At 40.3% G+C, this 15,214-nt stretch overlaps 1 protein-coding gene across 2 annotated transcripts in view; it reads right to left on the reverse strand.

Annotated features, from left to right (window-relative positions):
• Positions 1-15,214, reverse strand: part of ly75 (lymphocyte antigen 75) — a 180,320-nt gene that overhangs the window by 104,111 nt on the left and 60,995 nt on the right. For both annotated transcript variants that reach the window (XM_073047388.1, XM_073047387.1), the window contains exons 7-9: positions 12,790-12,978; positions 8,662-8,819; positions 319-432 (exon numbers count right to left, since the gene is read on the reverse strand). In XM_073047388.1, coding sequence (XP_072903489.1) covers positions 319-432; positions 8,662-8,819; positions 12,790-12,978 — 461 coding nt within the window. The remainder of the gene's footprint in view (positions 1-318; positions 433-8,661; positions 8,820-12,789; positions 12,979-15,214) is intronic.

A 15,214-nucleotide genomic window follows, 5' to 3' on the forward strand; every position in this document is an offset into this window, starting at 1 on the left:
TAAGATCATCAGTGAAATTGCAGGCATAAGTTCTTGGTTTATTAGCCTGTAGAACAGGATGCTATAATAGAAACACAGAAAAATAGCACAGCAGAAAATACCTATTTGCAGTAGAAGGAAGGTGTCACCAAATAAGACAATATTCTAAATACCACTGAGTGAATATAGTGAAAATAACACCCATGTGACATTTAATTGTTAGCTGAGAAGCTGTTTGCAAGGGTTTTTTTTGGTATATTTTGAGATGTAAGCAGAACAAACATTCTAAAGCCAAGTTAAAAGAATCAGCGATGCACTTTTGAAGGTTGTAATAATTACCTTGTTCTGAGGGCACCCTACATCAAAGAGGCTGGATTCATTCTTAATCTTCCCTGCCTTTTTACAAACAAATGACAGCTTGTTGTCACATTTTTTATACCTCCATCGACCCAACTGCAAAATATAAAAGTGTTTAAAAGTTTAATGGATAAATTATTCATTTTTATTGAACACAATGACGTACATATATCTAAGGAAATCTACGTGCACTCAGCGGTCACTTTATCAGGTACAACTGCCTGGTAATACAAATGACTAATCAGCCAATCCTGTGGCAGCAACTCAATGCGTGAAATCATGCAGACATGGTCAAGAAGTTCAGCTGTTGTTCAGACTAAACATCAGAATGGGGAAGAAATGTGATTTAAGTGACTTTGACTGTGGAATGATCATTGGTGCCAGATGGGGTGGTTTGAGTATCTCAGAAACTGCTGATTTTCTCGGATTTTCACAGACAAGTGTCTAAAGTTTATTGAGAATAGTAAGAAAAACAAAAGATATCCAGTGAGTGGCATTTCTGTGGTCAAAAATGCCTTGATAATGAGAGACAGAGAAGAAAGGCTAGACGTGTTCGAGTTGGCAGGAAATTGACAGCAACTCAAATAATCATGCAATACAACAACTGTGTGCAGAAGAGCATCTCTAAATGGCCAACATATTGAACCTTGAAGTGTATGGGCACCCAGTGGCCACCTTATTTGGTACAGGAGGTACCTAACAAAGTGGCCTTTGAGTGTACATTGCACTTTAAGACCCAGCCTGTTCCAAATGGTTTCATCAGTCAATGAAGTTTTGAAATGGGACCAGTGTTGCAATGGAGAAAATATCGCTGCTGACTTGCACAAAGTTCCTTTAAATTTCTCCTCGGGATCGAAACAAAATTACTTCCATTTCAAATTGACGGTTCTTGAGTGGCTCAAGAACTAGCAGGTGAGTAATTTGTAAGCTTGCCGACTCCTGTTACTATGTATGGTTCCAATTCTTGACTTCATGATTCTCAATACCTTCTCACCAGCTTCTTTTAGACTGAGTGATCATGGGCCAGAGGATTTTAAGGAGGCAGTGGGAAGCTTACATTTCTTCAGAGGCTTGGAACATATTCTTGAAGCTTTTCCCATCTGCCTCATATCTCTTTCCACGACAGAACTTGGAGCAGAACATCTACTTTAGGAGTCTGGCATGAGCATTACAAACAACTTTGCCTACCCAATGTAACTCATCAAGTGTCACATGGCCTGGGAGAAGATACGAATGTTCATAGTCCTTCCAATGAACCTGGAGGATTCTGCTAAAGCATAATTAAGATTCCACTCAAAATGCAATGAGATTGTGTTCAACTAATCTGCTTTAGTAATGGAAAGATTTTGGCCAGTTGACCATGAAGATTCTTGTGTTTTTTCTTTACATCACAGTGGTTTTCACAACTATTTAAGAATTCATCCAAATATCACCAGCCCTGCCTTGGCAGCCCACATGAATCTTCTTGTGCTCTGGAGATGGCGTTAAAAGCACTTGAATTGCAATTGATGGGAAAAAGAACTCAAATCACTTTATTTAGAACATAATACATGACCAATGAAAAAATGAATAATTTGTCTCCTTGTAGTTTTTAACTAAGAAAAATGATCCCTTTTGTTCAGGAACAGTTTTTAGAATCAGGATTCCATAGATTTACTAAAGAGATGGACACAGAGTCTATAGAAGTGAGGCAAAGTGGCATCAACTTCATCAGTCCTATGCAGATTACAGAAGAGGTGTTGTCTGCGGTTCTGAGACAGGCTAAGGTGGATAAATCCCCAAGACCTGACAAGGTGCTCTCTCGGACTGTATGGGAGGCAAGAGCAGAAACTGCCGGGGCCTTAGCAAGAATATTTAAATCATCCCTAGTGACAGGTAAGGTACCAGAGGATTGAATGATAGCCAATGTTGTTCTATTGTTTAAAAAAGGCCCTAAAAGTAAACCAGGGAATTATAGGCTGGTGAGCCTGATATCAGTAGTGGGAAAGTTATTGGAAGGTACTCTAAGGGACCGGATATACGAGTATTTGGATAGAAATGGACTGATTAAGGACAGTGTGGCTGTGTGCATTGTAGGTCGTGCCTAACCAATCTTGAGTTTGAGTAAATTTCCAGGCAAGTGGATGAAGGCAAGACAGTGGATGTTGTCTACATGTACTTTAGCAAGTCATTTGACAAGGTCCCGCATTGGATTTGGACAAGAGGTTCAGTTGCTTGGCATTCACGATGAGGTAGTAAATTGGATTAGACTTTGGCTTTGTGGAAGATGGTGGTCGTAGCCAGAGAGTGGTCGTAGATGGTGGACTATCTGACTGGAGGCCTGTGACCAGTGGAGTGCCACAGTGCTAGTGCTAGGTCTGTCATTATTTGTCACTGATCTGGATGATAATGTGATTAACTGGATCAGCAAATTTGTGGATGACACCAAGATCTGGGGGTGGGGTGGGGGGGGGGGTAGTGGACAGCAAGTAAGACTATCAGAGCTTGTAGCTGGAAAAATGGCAAGAAGGAATTTAATGCAGACAAGTGTGATGTGGTGCACATTGGTAGGGCCAACCAGAATAGGTCTTATACAGCGAACAGCAGAACACTGAGAAGTGCAGTAGAACAAAAAACAAAGGCCCATAATGCATTGAAAGTGGCATAGCAGGGACATTGGCCTTCATAAATCAAATTATTGAATATGGAAGATCGGGCATTATGTTGAAGTCGTACAAGACGTTGGTGAGGCCTGATTTAGAATATCGTATGCAGTTTTGGTCACCAACCGACAGAAAAGGCGTAAGATTTAAAGAGTACAGAGCAGATTTACAAGGATGTTGCCATGTCTGGAGGATCTGAGTTGTAAGTTTGAATATAATTTTATTCCTTGGAAAGTAGAAGATTGAGAGGAAATTTGACAGAGGTATACAAAATTATGAGGGGTTATAGATATAGACACAAAGAGAAACTTCTTCAGTCAGAGGGTCGTGAGAGTATGGAGTGAGCTGCCAGCACAAATTGTGCATGTAAGCTCAATTTTGATGTTTTAAGAGAGGTTTAGATAGGTACGTGGATGGTAGGGGTATGGAGGTCTATGGGTTTGGTGATGTCGATTGGAGTAGGCTGCTTAAATAGTTTGGCACAGACTATATGGGTTGAAGGGTCTGTGCCTGTGCTGTACTTTTCTATGACTCTATTGAAAGATTAGGAATCACAAAATGGCCCTACTTATGACACTTCAAGGAATTGTTTGATATTTATTCTAAAATATTTTGAAAACTTTGTGGATGGTGAATACATTTCATTTTCTCACTTCACACAAACATTAAATGAAGAAAAAAATCCTGGATTTCTATTGCTTGCTAGTTACTGTGTTCTTCACTGGCACCAGGAAGGAACTCAACAATGTTTTGATTCCCATCAAGTTCACATTGGACCAATTCAGCACCCTGAAGCTTCCTTTCAGTGTCCATTAGTGCATGATAGATTGCAAAGCAATGAAAAGTGCCTTCACTGGGACGTGCACGGTTACATAAACTTTTAGAGCCACCTAACTCTGTTACATTGCATTACATACATCTCAAAAATGGTATCAGAATCAGGTTTAATATCACTGGCATATGATACTTGTTGTCTTTGTAGCTGTAGTACAAAGCAATTCATAATAATAGAGGAAAACATGAATTATAGTTAATATATACATACAGAAATATATATACATTTATACATACATATTTACATATAGTAAACAGCTGAATTAAATAAGTTGTGCAAAAATAAACATAAAAAAGTAGTGAGGTAATATTCATGGGTTCAATGTCCATTCAGAAATTGGATGACAGAGGGGAAGAAGCAGTTCCTGAATTGTTGAGTGTGTGCCTCTATTTTCTTCTTGATGGTAGCAGCAAGAAAAAGGCATGACCTGGGTGATGTGGTCTGTCATACTGAGAGTTTTGGTGAGTGTTATGTGCCCTTCTGCAGGTGCGGTCTTTAAAAAAAATCCGACAGCGGGACACAATAGCACATTCAGTGCAGAGGTATTTATGGTGTGCCAGAAGTGGAAAAAACTCTTAAATAAAGTGCAAATATATTTCCAGTGCAAAAGATAGCGAAATGACAAAAAGAGAAAATGCAGGTATATACCATCAGACCTCTAGGACAACAGCTCCAAAACAGCAGTCTGAAGTAATATACCTCACCTTACTACAACCAAACCCTCTCTCCCTGTTCAACTTACACCAAATGAGCCTTTTAGGAAGGATCTCCTTACTCGAGGAGAAAAGGGATAGTCCAGTCCTTGGAATACAAGGGGAGTTGTTAGCATGAGCCTGAACATTTACACAAGAGCCCTTCCAGGTACTCCTTCAGAGCTGTCACTTTGTGAGGGTTCACACCCTTGAAAGACGTCGGCCTCAAAGACAGAGGTCAAAGGGTCACTGGGTGTAGAAGGGATCCTCCCAGCTGTAGTTTTATTCTCCCTTTCAAAGTGAGCATAAAAGGAGTTCAGCACATCTGGGAGTGAATCACCACTGCTATTCATTATGTTGGCTTTCATTTTGTAATAAGTAATGGCCTGCAAACCCTGCCAAAGTTGACATGCATCCAATTCCACTTCCGACCTCGCTCGGAATTGTTCTTTTGCTCAAGATGGTCCTCTTCAAGGCACACCTGGTATTCTCGTACAGACCCGGGTCGCCCGACTTGAATGTCACAGAGCTAGCCCTCAGCAGTCTACAGATCTCCTGGTTCATCCGCGGCTTTTGATTTGGCTATGCATAGCGTGTTCTCGTATGCACACGCTCACCCACACGGGTTTTAATGAAGTCAGTGGCAGCTGTTGCGTACTCATTCAAGCACTCCTGTGTCTCCGGTTCTTGATCCTCGCTCCTATGGTCTCTGCCTATACTCAGGGAGTAGAAGTACTGCCAGGTGATCAGGCTTTCCAAAGCGTGGGTGTGGGATAATACGGTAAGCAGTCCAGATGGTGGTGTAACGGTGGTCCAGCGTGTTGGTTCCTCTGGTACCACAAGCAATTTGTTGGTGATTATTATTTAGAGACTTTTTCAAGCTGGCTTGGTTAAAATTTCCCCCAGATGATGGGGAAAGCCCCAGGATGTGCTGTTTCATGCCTGTTTATTAAGTTGCTCAGTTCGTCTAGAGGCTGTTTGACACTGGCCTGAAGTGAGATGTACACCACTACCATGATGATCGTTGAAATCTCCCATGGCGGATAAAATGGACGACACTTGATCGTGAGATATTCCAGGTTGGATGAGCAGGACTGGGGTAGCACCAGAACAGGTCGATCCTGAAGTAAACTCCACCTCCTTTGCCTTTGAAAGACTCAGCAGTCCTATATTGGTGGTATATTATGAAACTGTCAAGCTATACTGCTTCATCCAGAATGGCATGGGATAACCTAGATTCCGTGAAACAAAAAATGCAACAGCTTTTAATGTTCCTCTATACAGCGATCTAGCTCTGAGTTCTTCACTTTTTTACCAGAGACTATGTTTACCAGAAAGATGGTTGCTATTTGGAGTTGAAAGCCATGCTTTCTTAGATGAACTGTTAAACCAAATCATCCTTTCTTCTGCTGTCTTAAAAAGGAACCTCGCAAGTGACCAAAGTCCGTTCGAGTTCCGCCGACTTTGAGTAGTGATTTTTAAAAAAATTGCCTCAATGCGATGTTACTAACTGTGCAGACCTTCGATGCAGTTGTGTTTCTTTGCTGTAGTAGACTGAAACTGGAATATGTGACTGATTCCATCAGAGATGCTCGCACGAGTCGCCTTCTTGATGGTGCCCCGGAAGTGATCATGGACAATCATAAACACAGGAGATGCTGCAAATGCAGGCATGTATTGCACAGGAATCATTTTTTGCCAGTTAGGTCAAAGAATTAATATATGATAACCTGCTCTGAACTACAATTACAAGTTTAAAAAAAGTCCATGCATCATTGTTTCCATTAATCCAGGAGTTCCTAACCTTTTATATGTCATGCCCTAGAACCATTAAGCAGGTTGCTTTGCAGATTGAATTTTCAGGACTACATTTCAGTTGAAGTAGGTAATAACACCCAGGGAATAATGGGCACCTACCAACTATTGAAGTTGAGACTACCACTGAAAGCATCAATTTTTTCCCAGGATCATCCATTGGGCAACCCAAATGACCTCTCAAGAATGAGAAGAAAGCTCATTTAAAATGTTAATGTAGTTTCACGACACCTGACTGAATTGTCTAGAATATTCAAGGTACAACCAGGAATTGCAGTGCACTTGAAAGGCAGGTCCCTTTTTAGTTGGGAGAGATTTAAAGGAGTTCTCTTCCAGACTCCATAAACCCAAAGGGGCCATGGACACTCAAATAGCCATGCTTCACATACATCTATAAAAAGAGACATGGAATTCTTCCACCTCAATGTTTGACTGCTGTTCCATTAAGTCTCAAAAATCATCTTGAAAAATGCAGCCTGCTCAATCTCATCCATTATCCTAAACATTAATTCCTTCCGTTGATGGGAACTGTTGTGAATGACATCTTAAAAAAAACTGTAAGACCATACGATACAGGAGCAGAATTAGGCCATTTGGCCCATTGAGTCTGCTCCACCATTTTGTCATGGCAGATCCAATCTCCTGCCTTCTCCCCATATCCCTTCATACCCTGACCAATCAAGAATCTATCAACCTCTGCCTTAAATATTCATAAAGACCTGACATCCACAGCTGCCTGTGGCAAAGAATTCCATAGATTCACCATTCTCTGGCTAAAGAAATTCTTCATCTCCATTCTCAAAAAGGCATTCCTCTATTCCACGGCTGTGTCCTCTGGTCTTAGACTCTCGCACCATCTGAAACATCTTCTCCACATGCACTTTATCAAGGCCTTTCACCATTCGACAGATTTCAATGACGTCACCCCTCATCCTTCTGGATTCCAGTGAATACAGGCCCAGCACCAAACGCTCTTCATATAACAAGCCATTCAATGCTGGAATAATTTTCACGAATCGCCTTTGAATACTCTCCAGTGAGAGTGCTTTATAAAGCACTGGTGAAGCCACACTTAGAGCATTTCAGCAGGTCTGGGCCCCTTATCTTAGAAAGGATGATCATCTCACCTTCATCTTGCAAAAGGCAATTGAGGATGGACAACAAATCCAGACCTTGGATGATAATGTCTACATTCCAATTCACCTTAGCAAGTTTCAGGTTGTTGAAGCTATCCCATATTCAAGTTGCTGACTGCTTTGGAGCACTTGAATACCAGCCATAGCCCAACACTGTGCCAACTGAACTCAGCCCTTTAAACTCACAAGGGTATCTAAAATAAACAGGAACTATTCCCCAGTTGCTTGCGACTATTTACCTAAAGCCACAACAAAAAGAGCAGAGCATCCGAAGAAAATAAGTGGAATATTATTTCCAAGTTTTATAATCTTCAAGTGCAATACCCTAAAATAATGAAGTTGGCTGACCCCAACCATTATGAACACTCCTCAGATATCATCTGCCTGGCTTTAGTGGTCGCATAACCAGGACTGGTGATCTGTACCAGCTACCCATACGACCATCCACCATGGGCTTATGTGACCTTGACCGGGGGGCTAAGCAGGCACTACACCTTGCCCAAGGGTGGCCTGCAGGGAGTGGAGGAAAAGGCTACCTTTCACCTCCTCTGGCAGAGACATATCTCCACCCCACCACCCTCCATGTCATCAACTAATTGATTAAAAAAGCACCACTGAAATGTTCCCACAAGTTAATAACTCACTTTCAAGGACTCTTCATCTCATGTTCTTGATATATATTGCTTATTTATTTCTTATTATTATTTACTTCTTTTGGATTTGCACAGTTCGTTGTATTTTACACTCTGGTTGAAAGCCCAAGCTGGTGCAATCTTTCATTGATTCTATTACAGTTATGATTCTATTATGGAGTTATTGAGTATGCTTGCAAGCAAATGAATCTCAAGGTTGTATATGGTAACATATGTACTTTGATATTAAATTTATTTTGAACTTTGAACATTATAAGAACACAGAACTAGTCAAAATGAAAAGAATTTTAAATTCTACTCCTCAAGATCTTTTGTCCCAACAATTATGGAAGGGCAGTCCGTTCAGAATGCTGAAAGGGGATGACAGGTGTAATTGTGAGGATGTTTAATAGTCAACCAAGTGTTGGATAAGCTAAATGTTCTTGGGCCTCATTTTCCCTGAATCAGATCTGTCGATTATTTCCCAAGTAAAATTAAGTCTGATCATGCAGTAACAAATGGAGTAGATTACATCGGAAATAATATTTTTAAAAAAATCACCAGAGAACTTGCCTTTGTTGAATAGGATACACAGTGTGCTGTGGTGTTAAAGGGTATATTGGGTTCAGCCTGGTCCCAGTAAGTGAATGTCACTTTTGATCCATCTGACCAATGAAACAAGGCCGGGAAACTGTTACTTCTTAATCCAGTCCACACATCCGAACTGCCAGCTAAAGAACAAATAACAATAGTTAAGAAAATAAATCATGATTAATTTGTTAAGATAAATTCATCATTTTAAAACTTAAATAAATTACAGGAGCAAAGATGTAGCAGATTAAGGGTTTCTATTTCAGCCTTTGGTCAGATTACTCAAGAAAACCTGGTTTACCAATACAATTCTCATCCCAGATGATTAGCCTCAGCTAATGTGATGAGAATAAAATGACAACTCCTCTTCCTTTGATTTTTTTCCTCTTTGAAGGAGAACCTTCAGTTTCCATTCCTTTGATCCTCATTTGTTTGTGAATACAATGACATCATGATGAGTATTCTGGGCCTGTACTTGGAAGAATGGGGTGGGGGGGGGTGGGATCTCACTGAAACATCAAATATTGAGAAGCCTAGATAGAGTGGATGTGGAGAGGGTGTTTCCTATAGTGGGGGAGTCTAGGACCAGAGGGACATTCATTTAGAACAGAGATGAGGAGGAATTTCTTTGGCCAGAGGGTGGTGAATCTGTGAGATTCATTGCTATAGGTGGCTGTGGAGGCCAAATTGTTGGATATATTTAAAGCGGAGTATGATAGGTTCGTTATTAGTAAGGGTGTCAAAGGTCATTTGGATAAGGTAGGAGAACGAAGTTGAGAGGGATAATAAATTAGTCATAATAAAATGGCAGAGCAGACTCAATGAGCCAAATGGCCCAATTCTGCTTAACGGTCTTATGATTTAAACGTACTAGTTCTGAATTACCATTTTGCTGCTGCTGTTACTCTACACAGTATACCGAGCCACACTCAAATCACATTACTTTAGTTCCTTGCCCTGCAAACTCCAAAAACCCTGCTCTTCAGCCCAAATGAAAGAAAGCTCAATCTCTGACTTGCATTCCCCAAAAGCTCTCATATCTACAGAGCCCCAAACTTTGGTTTGTCCCAAGTCTTTCCATTCTACATTAATGTTTTTCACCTTTGCCCCAGACAACCAGACCTTTATCTGACCACTTGGAAGAGGACAGATCTTAGTGTGATGTCACTGTGTCAATGTTACCAAGCTGGAAGTTTGTCCACAGCTGGTGATGTTATGGAACAGGAGAAATTGAATGTTGCCGCAGTTTAAAACTGGAGGAATTAAATATATTGTTCGGTTCTTAGCAGTGGTACCAGGTGATAAAGATTTGTTTCCAAGAAACACTCAAGCAACCTTTAAGAGGCTGCAAGCCAAGACAGGGCGGAAGGTAGGGCTGAACATAACGCAGTGGTAAAAAGGAGAAGGCAGGTGGAAAGTAGGCTGCAGTGACGAAGAAGGTGAGAGTGCAGGTTCTGGATGTAATGCTTCAGCGAGTGGCATAAAAAGAGGTAGCATTAACTGAGAGATTAAAGGCAGGAAAATGTGACCGTTGGTTGGGTCTAAGGAAGCTCCAGTAGACAGTGCTGGATCCAGTTTTATGAATGCATTCTGAAATTGGTGGAGAGAATTTTCAGCTTTTGAAACCAATGCCTCTAATTTTCAAAAAAGCCACTATGGCAAACTAAACCTCACAAGTGACAGAAATGAAGAAAAATCATTAATTTAAAATATTACATCTATCACTTTAAAAATATTAATTTAAACATTAAAAGTATTGGATCTACTGACAGAAGAAGGGGCAAAGGTGGGTTACTAGCACCTTAATACCAGTTGCTTCAGGCAGATAGGGCTCATCAGGGAGTTGGCAGCTCATCTAGGAGGGAAACTCTGATCTCAAACCCCCCCTGCCTTGTGACTATATCTACTCACAGGGAAGGCTTTGGGAGTAAGGCAGTCCTACGTTGAGTGCAACGCTGACTGGCAACGCCTGAAATGCCAGTGATGTCAAACTATATCGGTCTCTCTCATTCTTTTGGATTCATCAGCTGCATAGAGAGGGGAAGCCTGCTACAGGGGCAACAGCTTGCTCTCCGTATCATAATGTCCTGGCTTGCACACTGTCTTGTGTATCATGTAGCCAGCTGGGACGCAATAGCCATAGTTAACCACAACCAATGGAGGGTCCCAAAGATCTGTTATGGAAGTTGCAATGCTTACAGTTGAGAAAGAAACATGCTAAAATTCTGTTTCTTTATAGCAGAGCCCACGGCCCACAGAACGACAGCACTGTTCTACTGACATCTGAATTTCCCTCCATGTGCACAATTTTCTGGAAAACAGGTACTTTGTGAAATACAATCTGTATACAAAGTACACTTGGACAAAGAAATGGTCCAAGCTACTGACTGGAAATTTTAAACTGAAAACTCCAGCAAAATGATTATATATCTGTCTAGTAAAGAAAAGGATGTACAAAGGACATTCTTTTCAAATTTCGAAGGGGAGTAGAATAGCATCAAAGGAGGCAACCATTTTTGTTACATTTTTTATCTGACATTTTCTGAAATCACAAGCTTTTAATACAGGTCATTATTGGCACCTCATTTCCTTGGCGACTGTCATCATATTTGACATTGTGAGATTGTTCTTGAACCAAAGGGGATAAACTTCACATGCCCCATCAATGAAATGCTCCCAAACCAATGGACTCACTTTCAAGCACTCTTCATCTCATCTTTTTGATATTTATTGTATATTTCTTTTTTATTATTGAAGTGATAGAAGTGGTAGACCAACAGAGCACAGATACAGGCCCTTTGGCCCAACCAGTCCATGCCGTCCACAGTTCCCTCCCAGCTTGTCCCAATTTGCTGCATTCAGACCACATTCCTCCAAGCCCCACCACTCCATGTGCTTATATTTTCAGTCGGCACCCCAAATGGTGGAAGAACTCATCTATGGAGTAGAGTAAACAGTTGACTTTCAGGCCGAAACCTTTTATCAGAAGTGAAAAGGAAGAAGTCAGAAGCCAGGACAAGAAGGTTGAGGTGGGAGGGGAGAGTGAAAGAAGGTGATAGGTGTGGGTGGCAGAGGAGGGTAGGTGGAGTAAGATTTGGCCTGAAATGTTGACTGTTCATTCCTTTTGGATTCTGATGTTTTAATCCAAGATTCTTTCAGAAGTTGGAAAGAGGCACAAAACATGCTGCTTCATGATCATTTTATTAAGTGTTAATAGAACAAAGAGAGAGTTGAAAATTAACAGTGATAGAGGTTTACTAGTTGAAGAGAGCGTATTTCAAAAGATCTAAGATGGCACTGACTCATGGTGCAGCTTTTTACACTACAGGTATATAGAAAAGGAAAATGTCAATCAAATTTATAGATTTAACCAATGAGAAAGCTCTTACTCAAATAATGCATCACCAAGAGAAGATTCCAGAACTTTCCAGAATTACACTATAATAACAAATAGCGAACACATTGAATAACTGCATATACATACTGTGGCCATTAGGAAGCTTAATAAACATGTATATAAAATACAAGCAAACAATTAATTGTTAAACTGCAAAGAAAATAACAGTTAAACAGTCTAATCTTAAGAATTAAACAGTTGGGTCCAACATTACCCTCCATTGATGCTGCCTGACTTGCTGAGTTCCTGTAGCAGTTTGTGTGTGTTGCTCAATTCTTTCATTCATTTTGAATTTGCATAGTTTGTGGTCTTTTGAACTCTGGTTAAACACCCAAGTTGGAGCTGTCTTTCATTGATTCTGTTATGGTCATTATTTTATGGATTTATTGACTATATGAACAAGAAAATGAATCCCAGAGTTACAGTTTATATGGCAACATATATGTACTTTGATAATAAACGACTTGGTTTCCTCAAGGGTTTCTGGTTTCCTCCCACTGTCCAAAGATGCACCATTGGTTGGTTAATTGTTCATTGTAAATTGTCTTGTGATTGGGATAGGATTAAATTGGAGGATTCCTGGGTGGCGTGACTTGAAAGGCCTATTCCACACTATGTATCAATAGATCTTTAAAAAAATTACTTTGAAATTTTCAGGAAGCATATATTTTAAACCATATTCAGGATTGACTCGACTGTGTGCCAAATCTTACCTCTCTGAAGCTCCGTGACAACCAGCTCTACATCTGCCAATGAATGTATACTGATGAGTTCACTTTTATTGGATTTACAGAAGCTATTTGCAGCATCCCAATTCAACACTTCCTTAGGCATATAGAAGCAGAAGCCATTGTATGCAAGCCAGTTGGCTTCACATTCTGTACTGGAGTACTTCCAAGAATCTGTTACAAACCAAAGTATATGTTAACAATTTCTATATTATATAATTTTCCTCCTGTAGAGCAATTTAGTAAAAGAAAGACATTTATATGATAACATTTTACTTTGGTTATACAAATATTTCAGTCAGATTAAACTGCTCACCCAAGACTGAAAACAAAGTGACCTTTCACATGTCAGTGTATGCTGACCTATGAGCATATATTAATATATAACCATATAACAATTACAGCACAGAAACAGGCCATCTCAGCCCTTCTAGACAGTGCCGAACGCTTACTCTCTCCTAGTCCCACTGACCTGCATTCAGCCCATAACCCTCCATTCCTTTCTTGTCCATATATTTATCCAATTTAAAAAAATTTTTTTTTTTTTTAAATGACAATATCGAACCTGCCTCCCTCTAGCACTTCTACTGGAAGCTCGTTCCACACAGCTACCACTCTCTGAGTAAAAAAGTTCCCCCTTGTGTTACCCCTAAACTTTTGCCCCTTATCTCTCAACTCACATCCTCTTGTTTAAATCTCCCCTACTCTCAATGGAAAAAGCCTATCCACGTCAACTCTATCTATCCCCCTCATAATTTTAAATACTTCTATCAAGTCCCCCCTCAACCTTCTAACACTCCAAAGAATAAAGACCTAACTTTTTCAACCTTTCTCTGTAACTTAGGTGCTGAAACCCAGGTAACATTCTAGTAAATCTCCTCTGTACTTCCTCTATTTTGAAGCATTTAATTTCTTTTCAGATACTCGTATCAGGAAATGAACTACCCCAAGAAGGTCTACATGGGTGAATTTTCTAAATTGCAATCTGGTCATCCAAATAATTGTCATGAGAAAGGAAAGTGAGCCAACTCAGTTGGTCAGGGGGTGTTGGCCTGCAGCTTTGATACTTTTAATGATCCACTGTGAGTCCTAAGAATTACCACCTGAAAGCAGCTCTACGCTTCCAAGATCCATTCAAGAGCCAATTACTGGTTGAGGCAGCCTGTGCTAAGTAAGTGCAGCTCGGTGACTAATATTTTGTGATTCCCTTTCTTGCTTTTCATTTGGGGACCTTGAGGTTTTCAATATTTCCAAGAAATTCAAAGCAGAAGAGCTGATGAACAAAGTAAATTTCACAAACAGTTCAGCTTTTAACATACAAATTTTACAAAATTGATGTAATTAATCTTCCAGCTAGCCTACTTACCCCCCCCCCCCCCCCCCACCCCACAAACCTTTCTATTCTGGCATCTTTCCCCTTCCTTCTCAATCCTGAAGAGTCTCAGCTCAAGACATCGACCATCTATTCATTTCCATAGATGCTGCCTGACCTGCTGAGTTCCTCCAGCATTTTGTGTGTGTTGCTCAGATTTCCAGCATCTGCAGACTTTCTTGTGTTTACGCTTTCATTTAAGTGACTCTATCCCTGGCTAAATTATAAATGTAACCTTTAAAGATTAAAAAAAATGTACAGCAGTTGTAAAATGCTGAGATTTCAAAATAACTTGATGAAAAATATCAAATGGCTCATATCCTATTGCAACTTTAAATTCTAACTACTTCCTATTAAAAGAAAATCTGTATTTAGGGTTTGTGCTTTAAATTGCCCAATAGAGAAGCACATTAGAATGAGTGAAACTGAGTGAGTGAGTGAGTGAGTGGGAGGTGGAGCTAGTTATTGCATGGATAGCGGAGACTAAGACACGTTTGTTCTTCAGCACTGCTGGTATCATCCAAGATACAAGCACACGTGCACTCAAGAATAGAGGTGAATGTATGAAGCCGAGAGGAAGTTAGCAGGGTGGATTTTTGGTGGTCAGACTTGATATGACGAGACACCTGTTTCCATTCTGTATCTCTCTACGACTCCATTTTGAAAGCCTTCCGTCATTTCCACGGGTGTATATTTCTCCATCTCACGGCAGTTCACCTGGATCAGTCTTACTACCATTCCTGACCATTCCAGTAATCAAAACCAGTCTCAGGACAAGACAGCATCCCTATTGAAAGTCTAAAACTGGCAGTGAACTGCTTCAGGCACAAGTCCATAGTCTCACTGACAGCAGAAGATACATTTCAGTCCTCAGCGAAGCTACAATCATGATCGTTTTCTAGTGAATGTCTAGCTCTGGTAACCACACCTTCCTCCAGTCTGTCTGCACATAGAAATTAATCATTATCATTTTAAATAAGCTTTATAGCAGTATGCAAATCATATCCAAAGTGTTATCAGTGATGATAATTGTTAAGC

The sequence above is a fragment of the Hemitrygon akajei genome, chromosome 5 (genome assembly GCF_048418815.1).
Source record: "Hemitrygon akajei chromosome 5, sHemAka1.3, whole genome shotgun sequence".
Lineage (NCBI taxonomy): Eukaryota > Metazoa > Chordata > Chondrichthyes > Myliobatiformes > Dasyatidae > Hemitrygon > Hemitrygon akajei.